At 44.5% G+C, this 15,900-nt stretch overlaps 1 protein-coding gene across 1 annotated transcript in view; it reads left to right on the top strand.

Moving 5' to 3' along the window:
* The window catches only part of CPD (carboxypeptidase D), a 159,822-nt gene that overhangs the window by 78,260 nt on the left and 65,662 nt on the right, over nt 1-15,900 (top strand). The window contains exons 3-4 of the mRNA XM_068270312.1: nt 2,131-2,273; nt 13,939-14,108. Of these exons, the coding sequence (XP_068126413.1) occupies nt 2,131-2,273; nt 13,939-14,108 (313 nt within the window). The remainder of the gene's footprint in view (nt 1-2,130; nt 2,274-13,938; nt 14,109-15,900) is intronic.

Here is a 15,900-nt window from a genome sequence, read left to right as displayed (position 1 = left end):
TAATCAAATTAGTACTTTGTGGTTTGTGGGATTTATTGTTGCATGAACAAGATTATGATGTTTTTCCACACTAAAGGATTAGTGCTGCAGCTCAAAAGCATACCCCAATTAAAATAAGTCTATTTTCAGGGGATATATAAAGAATTTATATTGCCTAAAAGTTTTGGTTTATTAAAATAGTATTATTATGAATTGAACTCACAAACTGCCACTCAAACACAGACCTGTATTCACTGTCTCATCTATTAACATACAATGGTAGTATCTGTTGGAGAATCTGTGATGCTCAGTGGGAGAAATCTTGGCATCAAAGCAAGCGCCCTGCTTGCTTTGATGCCAAGATTTCTCCCACTGAGGCTTAAAGTGGACCTGAACTCTTGCACAGCACACAATAAAAAGTCTTTATTCCACAGAGAGTTGCTGAAGAAATTCACTGTTCTGTTTCTTTAGCCACTTAAAGTGCCTAATTAGTTCTTATCAGTAGGTTCATATAGTAAGCACTGAGGCCAATTTCACACTGCTAACCAGCGTTAGCATTGAGGGCCTGTTTCCAGTACACGCAGATTCTGCATGCAGAAAACTGACTCCAATTAATGCCTATAGGAAATCTGCATCAGAAAAATCGCGTTCAGTGGAAACAGGCCCATAGACATTCATTGGAGTCAGTTTTCTGCATGCAGAATCTGCGAGTAGTGGAAACAAGCCCTTAGGTGCGATGCAATGATCGCTTCGCACCACAACACCAAAAACAGCCTTCTGGGATTTCCAGTAATCCCCTTCTGGCTGACAGCTAAGCAGGAACTGAGGCTCCCTAGCATTCGCCTCCTGTGGCCGAAAAAATAAATTGAGCGGAAGTGCATTTAAAAAATGCGCTTCTGTGCATGCATGCCACAGTGCTACCGCGCATCTATCACCATAGACTTGCATGACTTCTGGGTTGCCGCGCAGTATGCCCGACAATGCTCTTGTGGCAGATGTGCCTCTTCCAGTGCATCACATCGCATCCCGTATGAACGGCCCCATAGACTTTCATCGTTTTAGCGTCACCCTGTGGTAAAAAAAGGTAACGCACCGCAATGAAAATGTCCCAGTGTAAAAGGGGCCTGAGGCTTAAACCTTGCAGTGCACCCTGGAAAATGAATCCAGTTATTTTTAGGATTTCCATGAATTGTAATGAAGATTTTTTTTTTTTTTTTACCATAAAGCCAATCCTGTGGCTTATCTTTTAGAGCAGAGAGGTAGAGCTGAGCTTAGTTCCACTTTATCATGGGACAGATGCAAAGGATTCTGGGAGAAGACACTCATGTGATAGTGTTTTACCCCATTCATCAGAAAGGATAGAGGATAAGGAAACCTAATGGAGTGGTAGAAAACTTTTTTGCTCCTTTTGAATTGGCCTCTTCAGTGTGGGGCTTCCTGAGGGATTGAAAACCACTTAACGACTACCTAACGCCGATAGGCGTCGGCAGGCCGTAAGTGGTATTACATGGAAACTGTCTATGTCCGTTCACGGAGGGTGTCTCCGTGAACAGCCTGCAAGCCTCCGATCGCGGCTCGCAGGCGAAATGTAAACACGCGGGGGAAGAAATCCCTGCTGTTTACATCATATGGCCGTAAAGTAGATCTGCGATCCCCGGCCTCTGATTGGCTGGGGATCACCGGCATCTGATATGCTGAAGCCTATCCTAGACGGCGCAGGACGGAGATCCCAGAGGGAGAGGGAGGGAAGGGCAGAGAGGGCGAAAATCGCTGCGGAGGGGGGCTTTGAGGAGCCCCCCCGCAAAACACAGATAGCGGGCGGCGATCAGATCCCCCCCAGCAGAACATCCCCCTAGTGGGGAAAAAAGGGGGGGGGGGAGTCTGGTCGCCCTGGCTGCAAAGTGTGCTGTGGGCTGGAGAGCCCACGCAGCACAGATCACAGCAAAATCCTCTGGTCCTTAAGTGGTGGAAGGATTTGTCGATTACATTTTCCCTAGTCAGATCCTCCATTATCAATTGTGATTTTCTTGGGTGTATGTGCATTTATCCTTTAATTACAGGTACACCTGAATACATGGCATTATGTGTACACCCTGTATATGGTCCTCAATGTATCTTTTCCCCTGACCCTATAATTTGTGCCCTTTGCAGGTGGAATGCAGGACTACAATTATCTCTGGGGAAACTGCTTTGAAGTAACTTTCGAGTTGTCATGCTGCAAGTACCCACTAGCATCTGAACTACCTAAGGAGTGGGATAATAACAGAGAATCTCTCCTTACATTTATGGAAATGGTAATCTACAATTATTTACTAGAATTTCTATTGTGGTAAAAATTATTTAAAACGCCCTTCTACTATCGCTCTTCTTATGTCTTCCATGCCTCCACCCATTTATTGCTGACCTACATATGGGCGGCAGGCACTACTAATGATGTGTTTTATAGCACCACCCCTATACACAGCCTGTATGTACGTTCACATTTTAGGTGTCCCACCTTGGTGTCACATTATGGTTGCTCTTTTTCTTACTGTTAAGACTCAACTTGTTTTTTTGTAATTGTGTCCAAGTTTTCAGAATAATTGTTTCGGATTTGAATTATAAGAATGTTTGCAAAAATCCGTTGCAGGTAAAAAAAGGCAGCGGAAACCGATAATTAGCCAGTTTAGCCAGATATCTTAACCCTTACACTACAGCAGTAGGCAAACCATGTTTTGGTTGTTTGTTGTGAGAGCCTTGTAACCCAACATGCAGAAAGGCATTGCAGGCCTTCATCAAGTCAGAATATGCATCTATATGGCTTTATGGCAGGACTTGTAGGGTAGAGGTGTTTTAGGAAGAAAAAGATTTTTTTAAAGGAAATGTCCAAGCAAAATAAAAAAATGAGTTTCACTTACCTGGGGCTTCTCCCAGTCCCATGCAGCCATCCTGTGCCCTCGTAGTCACTCACTGCTGCTCCAGTCCCCCGCTGGCAGCTTGGCGACCTCGGAGGTCGGCGGGACGCATTGCGTACATTTTTACGCATTCCCGCTAGTGCAGGAACATTAACACATACATTTTTACGCATTACTGGTTCATTGCGTAAAAATTTACGCATTGAACCAGTAACGCGTAAAAATGCATGTGTTAATGTTCCTGCACTAGCGGGAATGCGTAAACATGTACGCAATGCGTCCCGCCGACCTCCGAGGTCGCCAAGCTGCCAGCGGGGGACTGGAGCAGCAGTGAGTGACTACGAGGGCACAGGATGGCTGCATGGGGCTGGGAGAATCCCCAGGTAAGTGAAACTCATTTTTTTATTTTGCTTGAACCTTCCCTTTAAGGGACAAATGAACCAAAATTAGGTTGTATTTATTCTGCAGGTCTGTAAAATAGGCCATAGGCATGATTAGGCATAATGTTCACCAGCAGTTTTAGATGTCATAGCTCCCAACTGTCGCTCTTTTGGAGGGACAGTCCCTCTTTGGGAGCCCTGTCCATCTTTCCTCCTCATTTGTCCCTCTTTCAGGACTTTGTCCCTCTTTATGTAAATGTACAGTGGAAGAAATAATTATGACCCCTCACTGATTTTGTAAGTTTGTCCAATGACAAAGAAATGAAAAGTCTCAGAACAGTATCATTTCAATGGTAGGTTTATTTTAACAGTGGCAGATAGCACATCAAAAGGAAAATCAAAAAAAATAGCCTTAAATAAAAGATAGCAACTGATTTGCATTTCATTGAGTGAAATAAGTTTTTGAACCCTCTAACAATAAAAGACTTAATACTTATTGGTAAAACCCTTGTTTGCAAGCACAGAGGTCAAACGTTTCTTGTAATTGATGACCAAGTTTGCACACATTTTAGGAGGAATGTTGGTCCACTCCTCTTTGCAGATCATCTCTAAATCCCTAAGGTTTCGAGGCTGTCTCTGTGCAACTCTGAGCTTGAGCTCCCTCCATAGGTTTTCTATTGGATTAAGGTCCGGAGACTGACTAGGCCACTCCATGACCTTAATGTGCTTTTTCTTGAGCCACTCCTTTGTTGCCTTTGCTGTATGTTTTGGGTCATTGTCGTGCTGGAACACCCGTCCACGACCCATTTTCAGTTTCCTGGCAGAGGGAAGGAGGTTGTCGTTCAGGATTTCACGATACATGGCTCCGTCCATTTTCCTGTTAATGCGATTAAGTTGTCCTGTGCCCTTAGCAGAAAAACACCCCCAAAGCAAAATGTTTCCACCCCCATGCTTGACGGTGGGGACGGTGTTTTGGGGGTCATAGGCAGCATTTTTCTTCCTCCAAACACAGCGAGTTGAGTTAATGCCAAAGAGCTCTATTTTGGTCTCATCAGACCACAGCACCTTCTCCCAGTCACTCACAGAATCATTCAGGTGTTCATTGGCAAACTTCAGACGGGCCTGCACATGTGCCTTCTTGAGCAGGGCGACCTTGCGAGTCCTGCAGGATTTTAATCCATTGCGGTGTAATGTGTTTCCAATGGTTTTCTTGGTGACTGTGGTCCCTGCTAATTAGAGGTCATTCACTAACTCCTCCCGTTTAGTTCTAGGATGCTTTTTCACCTTTCTCAGAACCATTGACACCCCACGAGGTGAGATCTTGCGTGGAGCCCCAGAGCGAGGTCGATTGATGGTCATTTTGTGCTCCTTCCATTTTCGAACAATCGCACCAACACTTGTCACCTTCTCTCCCAGCTTCTTGCTAATTGTTTTGTAGCCGATTCCAGCCTTGTGCAGGTCTACAATTTTGTCTCTGACATCCTTGGACAGCTCTTTGGTCTTTCCCATGTTGGAGAGTTTGGAGTCTGCTTGATTCTGTGGACAGGTGTCTTTTATACAGGTGACTAGTTAAGACAGGTGTCCTTAATGAGGGTGACTAATTGAGTAGAAGTGTCTAACCACTCTGTGGGAGCCAGAACTCTTAATGGTTGGTAGGGGTTCAAAAACTTATTTCCCTCAATGAAATGCAAATCAGTTGCTATCTTTTATTTAAGGTTATTTTTTCAATTTTCCTTTTGATGTGCTATCTGCCACTGTTAAAATAAACCTACCATTGAAATGATACTGTTTTGAGACTTTTCATTTCTTTGTCATTGGACAAACTTACAAAATCAGTGAGGGGTCAAATAATTATTTCCTCCACTGTATATATTTCTCTACTAAAAAATGTTTGGCTCTAAACTTTATTCCCATCCTTCAAATTGAAATATTCCTAATTTTAAAAATGTTAATATGAAGGAAAATGAACCCGGATAGAAAGGACCATTGTGGTTTGAATTTTAAAACATATTTTTCTTATGAAATTGTTATGGGATGCGTGACTAGGGGTGTGATGGGGCGTGCTCAGGGGTGTGGCTTAACCACTTGAGGACCCTGGGATTTAACCCCCTTAAAGGAAAGGTTCAGGGAGGGTGGGTAAAAAATAAAAATCAAATTCCACTTACCTGGGGCTTCCTCCAGCCCGTGGCAGGCAGGAGGTGCCCTCGCCACCGCTCCGCAGGCTCCCGGTGGCTGACCTGGCCAGGCCGGCTGCCAGGTCGGGCTCTTCTGCGCTCCAAGGCCCGGAACTTCTGCGTCCCACGCCGGCGCTTTGACGTCATCGGACGTCCTCCGGGCTCTACTGCGCATGCGCAGTAGTTCTGCGCCTGCGCAGTAGAGCCCGGAGGACGTCCGATGACGTCAGAGCGCCGGCGTGGGACGCAGAAGTTCCGGGCCTTGGAGCGCAGAAGAGCCCGACCTGGCAGCCGGCCTGGCCAGGTCAGGTCGGCCACCGGAGACCACCGGGAGCCTGCGGAGCGGCGGCGAGGGCACCTCCTGCCTGCCACGGGCTGGAGGAAGCCCCAGGTAAGTGGAATTTGATTTTTATTTTTTACCCACCCTCCCTGAACCTTCCCTTTAAGGACCAGGCACTTTTTTTCCATTCAGACCACTGCAGCTTTCACGGTTTATTGCTCGCTCATACAACCTACCACCTAAATGAATTTTGGCTCCTTTTCTTGTCACTAATAAAGCTTTCTTTTGGTGTTATTTGATTGCTGCTGCGATTTTTACTTTTTATTATATTCATCAAAAAAGACATGAATTTTGGCAAAAAAAAGATTTTTTTAACTTTCTGTGCTGACATTTTTCAAATAAAGTAAAATTTCTGTATACATGCAGCGCGAAAAATGTGGACAAACATGTTTTTGATGAAAAAAAACCCATTCAGCCTATATTTATTGGTTTGGGTAAAAGTTATAGCATTTACAAAATATGGTGCAAAAAGTGAATTTTCCCATTTTCAAGCATCTATGACTTTTCTGACCCCCTGTCATTTTTCATGAGGGGCTAGAATTCCAGGATAGTATAAATACCCCCCAAATGACCCCATTTTGGAAAGAAGACATCCCAAAGTATTCACTGAGAGGCATAGTGAGTTCATAGAAGATATTATTTTTTGTCAAAAGTAAGCAGAAAATGACACTTTGTGACAAAAAAAAAAAATTTCTTCTAACTTGCGACAAAAAAAAATGAAATCTGCCACGGACTCACCATGCCCCTCTCTGAATACCTTGAAGTGTCTACTTTCCAAAATGGGGTCATTTGTGGGGTGTGTTTACTGTCCTGGCATTTTGGGGGGTGCCTAATTGTAAGCACCCCTGTGAAGCCTAAAGGTGCTCATTGGACTTTGGACCCCTTAGCACAGTTAGGCTGCAAAAAAGTGCCACACATGTGGTATTGCCGTACTCAGGAGAAGTAGTACAATGTGTTTTGAGGTGTATTTTTACACATACCCATGCTGGGTAGGAGAAATATCTCTGTAAATGACAATTTTTTGATTTTTTTTACACAGTTGTCCGTTTACAGAGAGATTTCTCCCACCCAGCATGGGTATGTGTTAAAATACACCCCAAAACACATTGTACTACTTCTCCCGAGTACGGCGATACCACATGTGTGGCACTTTTTTGCACCTTAACTGTGCTAAGGGGCCCAAAGTCCAATGAGTACCTTTAGGATTTCACAGGTCATCTTGCGGAATTTGATTTCCAGACTACTCCTCACGGTTTAGGGCCCCTAAAATGCCAGGGCAGTATGGGAACCCTGCAAATGACCCCATTTTAGAAAGAAGACACCACAAGGTATTCCGTTAGGACTATGGTGAGTTCATAGAAGATTTTATTGTCACAAGTTAGCGGAAATTGATTTGTATTGTTTTTTTTCACAAAGTGTCACTTTCCGCTAACTTGTGACCAAAAATCAAATCTTCTATGAACTCACCATAGTCCTAACAGAATACCTTGGGGTGTCTTCTTTCTAAAATGGGGTCATTTGTGGGGTTCCTATACTGCCCTGGCATTTTAGGGGCCCTAAACCATGAGGAGTAGTCTGGAAATCAAATGCCGCAAAATGACCTGTGAAATCCTAAAGGTACTCATTGGACTTTGGGCCCCTTAGCACAGTTAGGATGCAAAAAAGTGCCACACATGTGGTATCGCCGTACTCGGGAGAAGTAGTATAATGTGTTTTGGGGTGTATTTTTACACATACCCATGCTGGGTGGGAGAAATATCTCTGTAAATGACAATCTTTTGATCTTTTTACACACAATTGTCCATTTACAGAGATATTTCTCCCACCCAGCATGGGTATGTGTAAAAATACACCCCAAAACACATTGTACTACTTCTCCCGAGTACGGCGATACCACATGTGTGGCACTTTTTTGCACCCTAACTGCGCTAAGGGGCCCAAAGTCCAATGAGTACCTTTAGGATTTCACAGGTCATTTTTGTTTCAAGACTACTCCTCACGGTTTAGGGCCCCTAAAATGCCAGGGCAGTATAGGAACCCCACTAATGACCCCATTTTAGAAAGAAGACACCACAAGGTATTCCGTTAGGAGTATGGTGCGTTCATAGAAGATTTTATTTTTGTCACAAGTTAGCGGAAATTGATTTTAATTGGCTTTTTTTCACAAAGTGTCATTTTCCGCTAACTTGTGACAAAACATAAAATCTTCTATTATTATTATTTATTAGATTTATATAGCGCCAACATATTACGCAGCGCTGTACAATAAATTCTATGAACTCACCATACTCCTAACGGAATACCTTTGGGTGTCTTCTTTCTAGAATGGGGTCATTTGTGGGGTTCCTATACTGCCCTGGCATTTTAGGGGCCCTAAACCGTGAGGAGTAGTCTTGAAACCAACAATGTCGCAAAATGACCTGTGAAATCCTAAAGGTACTTTACTCATTGGACTTTGGGCCCCTTAGCGCAGTTAGGGTGCAAAAAAGTGCCACACATGTGGTATCGCCGTACTCAGGAGAAGTAGTATAATGTGTTTTGTGGTGTATTTTTACACATACCCATGCTGGGTGGGAGAAATATCTCTGTAAATAAAAATCTTTTGATTTTTTTTACACACAATTGTCCATTTACAGAGAGGTTTCTCCCACCCAGCATGGGTATGTGTAAAAATACACCCCAAAACACATTATACTACTTCTCCTGAGTACGGCGATTCCACACGTGTGACACTTTTTTTTGCAGCCTAGGTGCGCTAATGGGCCCAACGTCCTATTCACAGGTCATTTTGAGGCATTTGTTTTGTAGACTACTCCTCACGGTTTAGGGCCCCTAAAGTGCCAGGGCAGTATAGGAACCCCACAAGTGACCCCATTTTAGAAAGAAGACACCCCAAGGTATTCCGTTAGGAGTATGGTGAGTTCATAGAAGATTTTATTTTTTGTCACAAGTTAGTGAAAAATGACACTTTGTGAAAAAGAACAATAAAAATCAATTTCCGCTAACTTTTGACAAAAAATAAAATCTTCTATGAACTCGTCATACACCTAACAGAATACCTTGGGGTGTCTTTTTTTCTAAAATGGGGTCACTTGTGGGGTTCCTATAACTCCCTGGCATTTTACGGGCCCAAAACCGTGAGTAGTCTGGAAACCAAATGTCTCAAAATGACTGTTCAGGGGTATAAGCATCTGAAAATTTTGATGACAGGTGGTCTATGAGGGGGCGAATTTTGTGGAACCGGTCATAAGCAGGGTGGCCTTTTAGATGACAGGTTGTATTGGGCCTGATCTGATGGATAGGAGTGCTGGGGGGTGACAGAAGGTGATTGATGGGTGTCTCAGGGGGTGGTTAGAGGGGAAAATAGATGCAATCAATGCACTGGGGAGGTGATCGGAAGGGCGTCTGAGGGGGATCTGATGGTTTGGCCGAATGATGAGGAGCCCACACAGGGCAAATTAGGGCCTGATCTGATGGGTAGGTGTGCTAGGGTGTGACAGGAGGTGATTGATGGGTGTCGCAAGGTGTGATTAGAGGGGGGAATAGATGCAAGCAATGCACTGGCGAGGTGATCAGGGCTGGGGTCTGAGGGCGTTCTGAGGGTATGGGCGGGTGATTGAGTGCCCTAGGGGCAGATAGGAGTCCAATCTGATGGGTAGCAGTGACAGGGGGTGATTGATGGGTAATAAGTGGGTGTTTGGAGGAGAGAACAGATGTAAACACTGCACTTGGGAGGTGATCTGATGTCGGATCTGCGGGTGATTTTATTGGTGTGGGTGGGTGATCAGATTGTCCACAAGGGGCAGGTTAGGGGCTGATTGATGGGTGGCAGTGACAGGGGGTGATAGGGGGTGATTGACAGGTGATCAGTGGGTTATTACAGGGAAGGACAGATGTAAATAATGCCCTGGCGAATTGATAAGGGGGGGGGGGGGCGGGGGTCTGAGGGCAATCTGAGTGTGTAGGCAGGTGATTGGGTGCCCGCAAGGGGCAGATTAGGGTCTGATCTGATAGGTAACAGTGACAGGTGGTGATAGGGGGTGATTGATGGGTAATTAGTGGGTGTTTAGAGGAGAGAATAGATGTAAACACTGAGCTTGGGTGGTGATCTGATGTCGGATCTGCGGGCGATCTATTGGTGTGGGTGGGTGATCAGATTGCCCGCAAGGGGCAGGTTAGGGGCTGATTGATGGGTGGCAGTGACAGGGGGTGATTGATGGGTGGCAGTGACAGGGGGTGATTGATGGGTAATAAGTGGGTGTTTGGAGGAGAGAACAGATGTAAACACTGCACTTGGGAGGTGATCTGATGTCGGATCTGCGGGTGATTTATTGGTGTGGGTGGATGATCAGATTGTCCACAAGGGGCAGGTTAGGGGCTGATTGATGGGTGGCAGTGACAGGGGGTGATAGGGGGTGATTGACAGGTGATCAGTGGGTTATTACAGGGAAGGACAGATGTAAATAATGCCCTGGCGAATTGATAAGGGGGGGTCTGAGGGCAATCTGAGCGTGTAGGCGGGTGATTGGGTGCCCGCAAGGGGCAGATTAGGGTCTGATCTGATAGGTAACAGTGACAGGTGGTGATAGGGGGTGATTGATGGGTAATTAGTGGGTGTTTAGAGGAGAGAATAGATGTAAACACTGCGTTTGGGTGGTGATCTGATGTCGGATCTGCGGGCGATCTATTGGTGTGGGTGGGTGATCAGATTGCCCGCAAGGGGCAGGTTAGGGGCTGATTGATGGGTGGCAGTGACAGGGGCTGATTGATGGGTGATTGACAGGTGATCAGGGGGGATAGATGCATACAGTACACAGGGGGGGGGTCTGGGGAGAATCTGAGGGGTGGGGGGGGTTGATCAGGAGGGGGCAGGGGGGGGGGATAAAAAAAATAGCGTTGACAGATAGTGACAGGGAGTGATTGATGGGTGATTAGGGGGGTGATTGGGTGCAAACAGGGGTCCTGGGGGGTGGGCACTGGGACCACCAGGGCAGGAGGCAGCCTGTATAATACACTTTGTAAACATTACAAAGTGTATTATACACTTTGTATGCGGCGATCGTCGGGTTAACATCCCGCCGGCGCTTCCGTATGGCCGGCGGGATGTTGCGGCAGGTATGCGGAGACGGGCGCTGGCGGAGGATCGCGTCACGGATGACGCGATCGCTCCGCCCATGCCCTTACAAGGACCGCCGCCTCTGTGGGTGAGCTGGTCCTTGCGGGCTCCACTTCCCGGCCGCCCCTGTGCGTTAGGCGGTCGGGAAGTGGTTAAAGGGAACCAGAGACGAACGAAGTTTAAAAATGAAAAAAAGATGTTATACATACCTGGGGCTTCCACCAGCCCCGTAAGTTTGGATCGCTCCCACGCCGCCGTCCGCTGCCTCTATCACTGGTACCGGTTCCCGTCACTTCCGCCGGATGCAGCCAGTCTTCCGCATGCACAGGGGCTCCCTCTGGCTCTTTACGCATGCGCCTGCGTGGTACCGAAGGAGCGCACTGTGCTTGCGTCGACTGGCTGAAATGACGGGACCCGGTACTGACGGACAGAGGCAGCGGCTAAAGGCGGTGTGGAAGTGATCCAGGCTGATGGGGCTGGAGGAAGCCCCAGGTATGTATAAATGTTATTTTATTCGTCTCTGGTTCTCTTTAAATGTCCCTCTTCATCATCTCAAAAAGTTGGGAGGTATGCTGGATTTATTCTTGGCATTTAGGAATATAAAGGAACACTTTGCATATTCACTTACTGATAGGAATCCATGTCTTGCTCATATAAAGCAGGAAATTTGCTAATAGCCTCTGTTTTAAGAAGGCAAAATTGTATTATTTTATTAATGTTATCATTCACACTGGGCTTGTTTTTCTTTCTTTTTTTATCCCTTTTTTTCCCCTGTTTTTGAAGGAGCAGCAAAACATGTAGAAATAGGTTTTTCTTAATGTTAGGCCTAGTGCACATCCAGAGCGGTTCAGCAGCGTTTTTCGATCCGTTTGCGGATGTGGAAACGCTAGGGTAATTTATTTCAATGGGCTGGTGCACACCAGAGCGGGAGGCGTTTTGCAGAAACGCAAACTCCCGGGCTGCTGCAGATTTTGGATTGCAGAGGCGTTTCTGCCTCCAATGTAAAGTATAGGATGCATCCTTTGGGTTTCTTCAATAAATGTGTATTTATTTATTTAATCACAGTCCTTGGTGTCTGCTTTAACGGAGGCAAGTCCACCACTTCCTCCCAGCAATTTTTAAAAATTGTATGTACTTTTATTCTACTGGCGCCTCTGTTCACCTACCAGTATATTCAAGTCCACCCCAGGTGGAGGGGTGATCTACCCTTTTTCTCCTATCTACAGAGAGCGACTTCTTAATCCTGAGTGGGGACAGGTCTAATCTCCTCACCTGCCTATTGAGTGGTTACCTGAGCGGTAACCCATGTTTGTGAGTATTACCATCTCACTGTCTCGATTATTCAATCTGTCTTGACATACTACACCATATTGGGCTCTCGATTTCTCTTCAATTGTAATATATGAAATCTACTACACCAAAAACTCTTCCCAAAACCGCAAAATGCTAGGTGAAACGCTAGAGAAAAATAAGAAAAAACGTTTCAAAATCTGCTAGCATTTTGCGGATCTGCTAGCGGTTTTTGGTGTGCACCAGGCCTTAGTTCTAATCCACCATCTTCATAGCTCCTCCCCCTTGGACATACACCTCACCCTTCCTTATGTGTCCCTTTCCTCCACCCCTTAGATTGTAAGCCGGTTTGGCAGTGCCGTTATCCCTGTGTGCTCTTCTCCACCACCATATGGACTCACTGACTCGTCTGCTATATTTATCCCTACATTGGAATCTGGGCACCATTTTTTTTTTGTTACATCACTATTTTGTATTCCATTGTTTAACACTGTAATGCTCCTGTGCAACATTGTTTCATGCTGTAATGTCTCCCATATATAGTGTACAGCGCTGTGTATTATATTCGAGCTTTATAAATAAAGTTTGATTATTACATTTATCATTTACTGTATGTTTTAGACTATAAGACTCACTTTTACTCCCCCAAAAGTGGGGGGAAAAGTCACTGCACCGTATAGTCCAAATACAGGGAGCTCCTGACTTGTGAACACCTGTCAATACAAACCTCCAACCCACCCCAATGTCTATGACTCCCTGTACTGTGCTCATGCAGAGAAGGACACAGGGACACAAAGGGGCAAAGAGGAGGACACAAGGGGGACACAAAGAGGCATAGAGGAGGACAGAGGCAGACACATGGGGGATCCAGGAGGGCACAGGGAGACACGAGGTACAAAGGGGGCATAATCCACAAGATGCCCCTTCACCATGGATGCACCAGGTTTAGTATATCCCCCCCCCCCCCCCTGGTTTTTGTCTTCTGAACCAACGTCTTGTAGTCCGAAAAATACGGTACTTCCCCCCCCCCCCCCCCACAAAATTAGTCCCAGTTGTATGTTTCTTAGGCGTACAGTGAAAATTATCTAAGCTGCTAATTGTGGATGTGTAGCAACAATCTTTTAAAGCTAAATGGAAGGCTTTAATGTACAGTGTTAAAGGGAACTTGAGATGGACCCCCACAATAAAATATACATACCTGGGGCTTCCACCTGCCTGGTTTTATTGCAGGGCCATCTCGGGTACAATTTAAACATTGAACTTATATCATTTTATGCATAGTGTGGTTGATCACACCACATAAGGACTAGAGATGATCAGTGAGATGCAAATTCTTCCGAGTTGATGCAAATGTATGCAATGTTTTTATGTAAATGTATGCAGCTTGAAAATGGACCAATCAATTTAAACCCAGGTTTAAATTTATTGGTCCTTTTTCAAGCTGCATACATTTGCATACAATTTGCATAATTTTGGAAGTATTTGCATCTCATTGATCATCCCTAATAAGGATGATGGAAATTCTTGCTCATCAATCAACTAGCTGCTTGTGACTTTTCATGAGTGTAATTTTTCTTTTATATGCTTAGCATGTTGCCTTGTGTATGATTCCACAAGGCAATGGATATTATGATGTATAGGTTATATAGTGCTAAACACACACCCAGCTTTGCTGATTTTTGTGATATTATTCCATTTTATGTTTTTTGCTACTTTTGCAGCTTTTTTTGTATTCACAATTTCCATCTCCCCTGTTCATGCTTAGGTACATATAGGTGCACAAGGATATGTAAGAGATTCGGTTACTCAAAAAGGTATAGAGAATGCCACAATTTCTGTATCGGGGATTGACCATAACATCACAACTGGGAAGTTGGGGAACTTTCAGAGACTGCTTGCTCCTGGGATGTATAACATCACTGCCACAGTACTTGGGTAAGTGCTCATACACCGTGTTAGGAAATGTTGGACATCAGCTATTAGAGTACATTTACTTGATTTTTACTTAAAGAAATTCCAAGATGAGTGATATGGAAGCAACCATATTAATTTCCTTTAAACAATACCAGTTGCCTGGCTGTCCCTCTGATCCTCTGCCTATAAAGCCCAATCTACACAATTCTTTGTGTGATTCGATTACGATTCTATTTACGATTCGATTAAATCCGACATGTCCGATCGGGATTCAATTCGATTTGATTTGCCATTGCAAAATAATGTCAAATCGAATTGAATCAAATCCCAATCGGACATGTCGGATTTAATCGGAACGTAAATAGAATCGTAATCGTGTCGTGTAGATGGGGCTTAATACTTTTATCCATAAACTCTGAACAAACATGCAGATCAGGTGCTCTGACTGAAGTGTTATTGGATTGTTTCGGGGTTGTGACTCAGACACAGCGTATACCAGAAGACCAGTAGGACTGGCTGGCAACCGGCATTGTTTAAAAGGAAAGAAATATAGCAGCTTCCATGTGTCTGTCTCTCCGGGTTACTTTTGTATGTGCTATGACAGGATTGATGGCAAGCGTTCTCAGTATTCTATATTGCACTATAATCAGAATTATGCCCTCCATAATACCAAGTAGGTTGTTTCTTTAACTGCACCCAGCAGGGCTGGGTCGTTGGAGCAATTTTGGGGTACCTGGAGTCAGAGTCCTGAAAAATGTTGGCACTCCTAAAAAAAATGTAAAATGTAATTAAGAAAACTTCTATTGCTTAGATAATAGTTATAATAAATAACTTGTATATACAGTAATACCAGTGCTTAGTACACAAAAACTAAATAATAAACCAATCAAAAATAATTACTTGTGCTGCTGCAATAAAGCAGTCCCCAAAGCTTCAAAAACAAATACACATATTGGATGTACATATTAAAGCAAACCAGTGATATTTAGCTTGAAAGAAAGGAGGAGAACCGAGAGCCCAATATGGTGTAGTATGTTAATGAGGTGATGTCTGATGCAAACACACACAATGGTTATACTCACAAGGACGGGTCGCCTCCAAGGCAACCACTGGATAAGCAGGCGGGGAGAATTGTAACCTGACCCCGCTCAGGGTTAAGAAGTCGCTCTCTGTAGATGGAAATGGGGATACACCCCTCCACCAAGGGTGGACTAAACAATTATGTGGTATAACAACAGAGGCGCCAAGTAGAGTAAAATTAGTTAAAATTGTTAAAGGGGGAAGTGGGTGGACTCACCTCCCTTCTGAAAAAATGGCCAGACAACGGGCAGGTTACTTCAAGTTTAAAGTAACATTTATTACGAGCTCCAAAAGTGCAACGTGTTTCAGGGGTAACAGTCCCGCTTCTTCAGGCAAACAATTTTTGGAGGGAGCTGGGGAAGGGAAACAAAGGAGAAAAGGGGAATGCCAGAGGAACGCTAGATACAAGCACCCGAAGATGCACCAAAACTACAAAAATGTCATGAAAAACTTACAAACAGCGGTAAGGCTATGCATAAATCATAAACTGCATAATAACTTATATAATACATTACAGCAGAATCCATAACACATAAATAAAATGACTGTACAATTGTAACAGGTACATGGGGGTGCATCATAAAAACAAACGGCAATAATATAGTCAGTGGGTATGAATGAAGGTGTTATGCATATAGAATGGATTGAAGCATTATTCAAAATGCATATGTAAAGCGACGGTGCGATTGTAATGGTGTTATTCGAAATGCATATGTGAGGTAGCGTGTAAAGT

This window comes from Hyperolius riggenbachi, chromosome 2 (genome assembly GCF_040937935.1).
Source record: "Hyperolius riggenbachi isolate aHypRig1 chromosome 2, aHypRig1.pri, whole genome shotgun sequence".
Classification (NCBI taxonomy): Eukaryota; Metazoa; Chordata; class Amphibia; order Anura; family Hyperoliidae; genus Hyperolius; species Hyperolius riggenbachi.
Note: the sequence above shows the minus strand (reverse complement) of the source record. Positions and strands in the feature narration are given on the sequence as shown.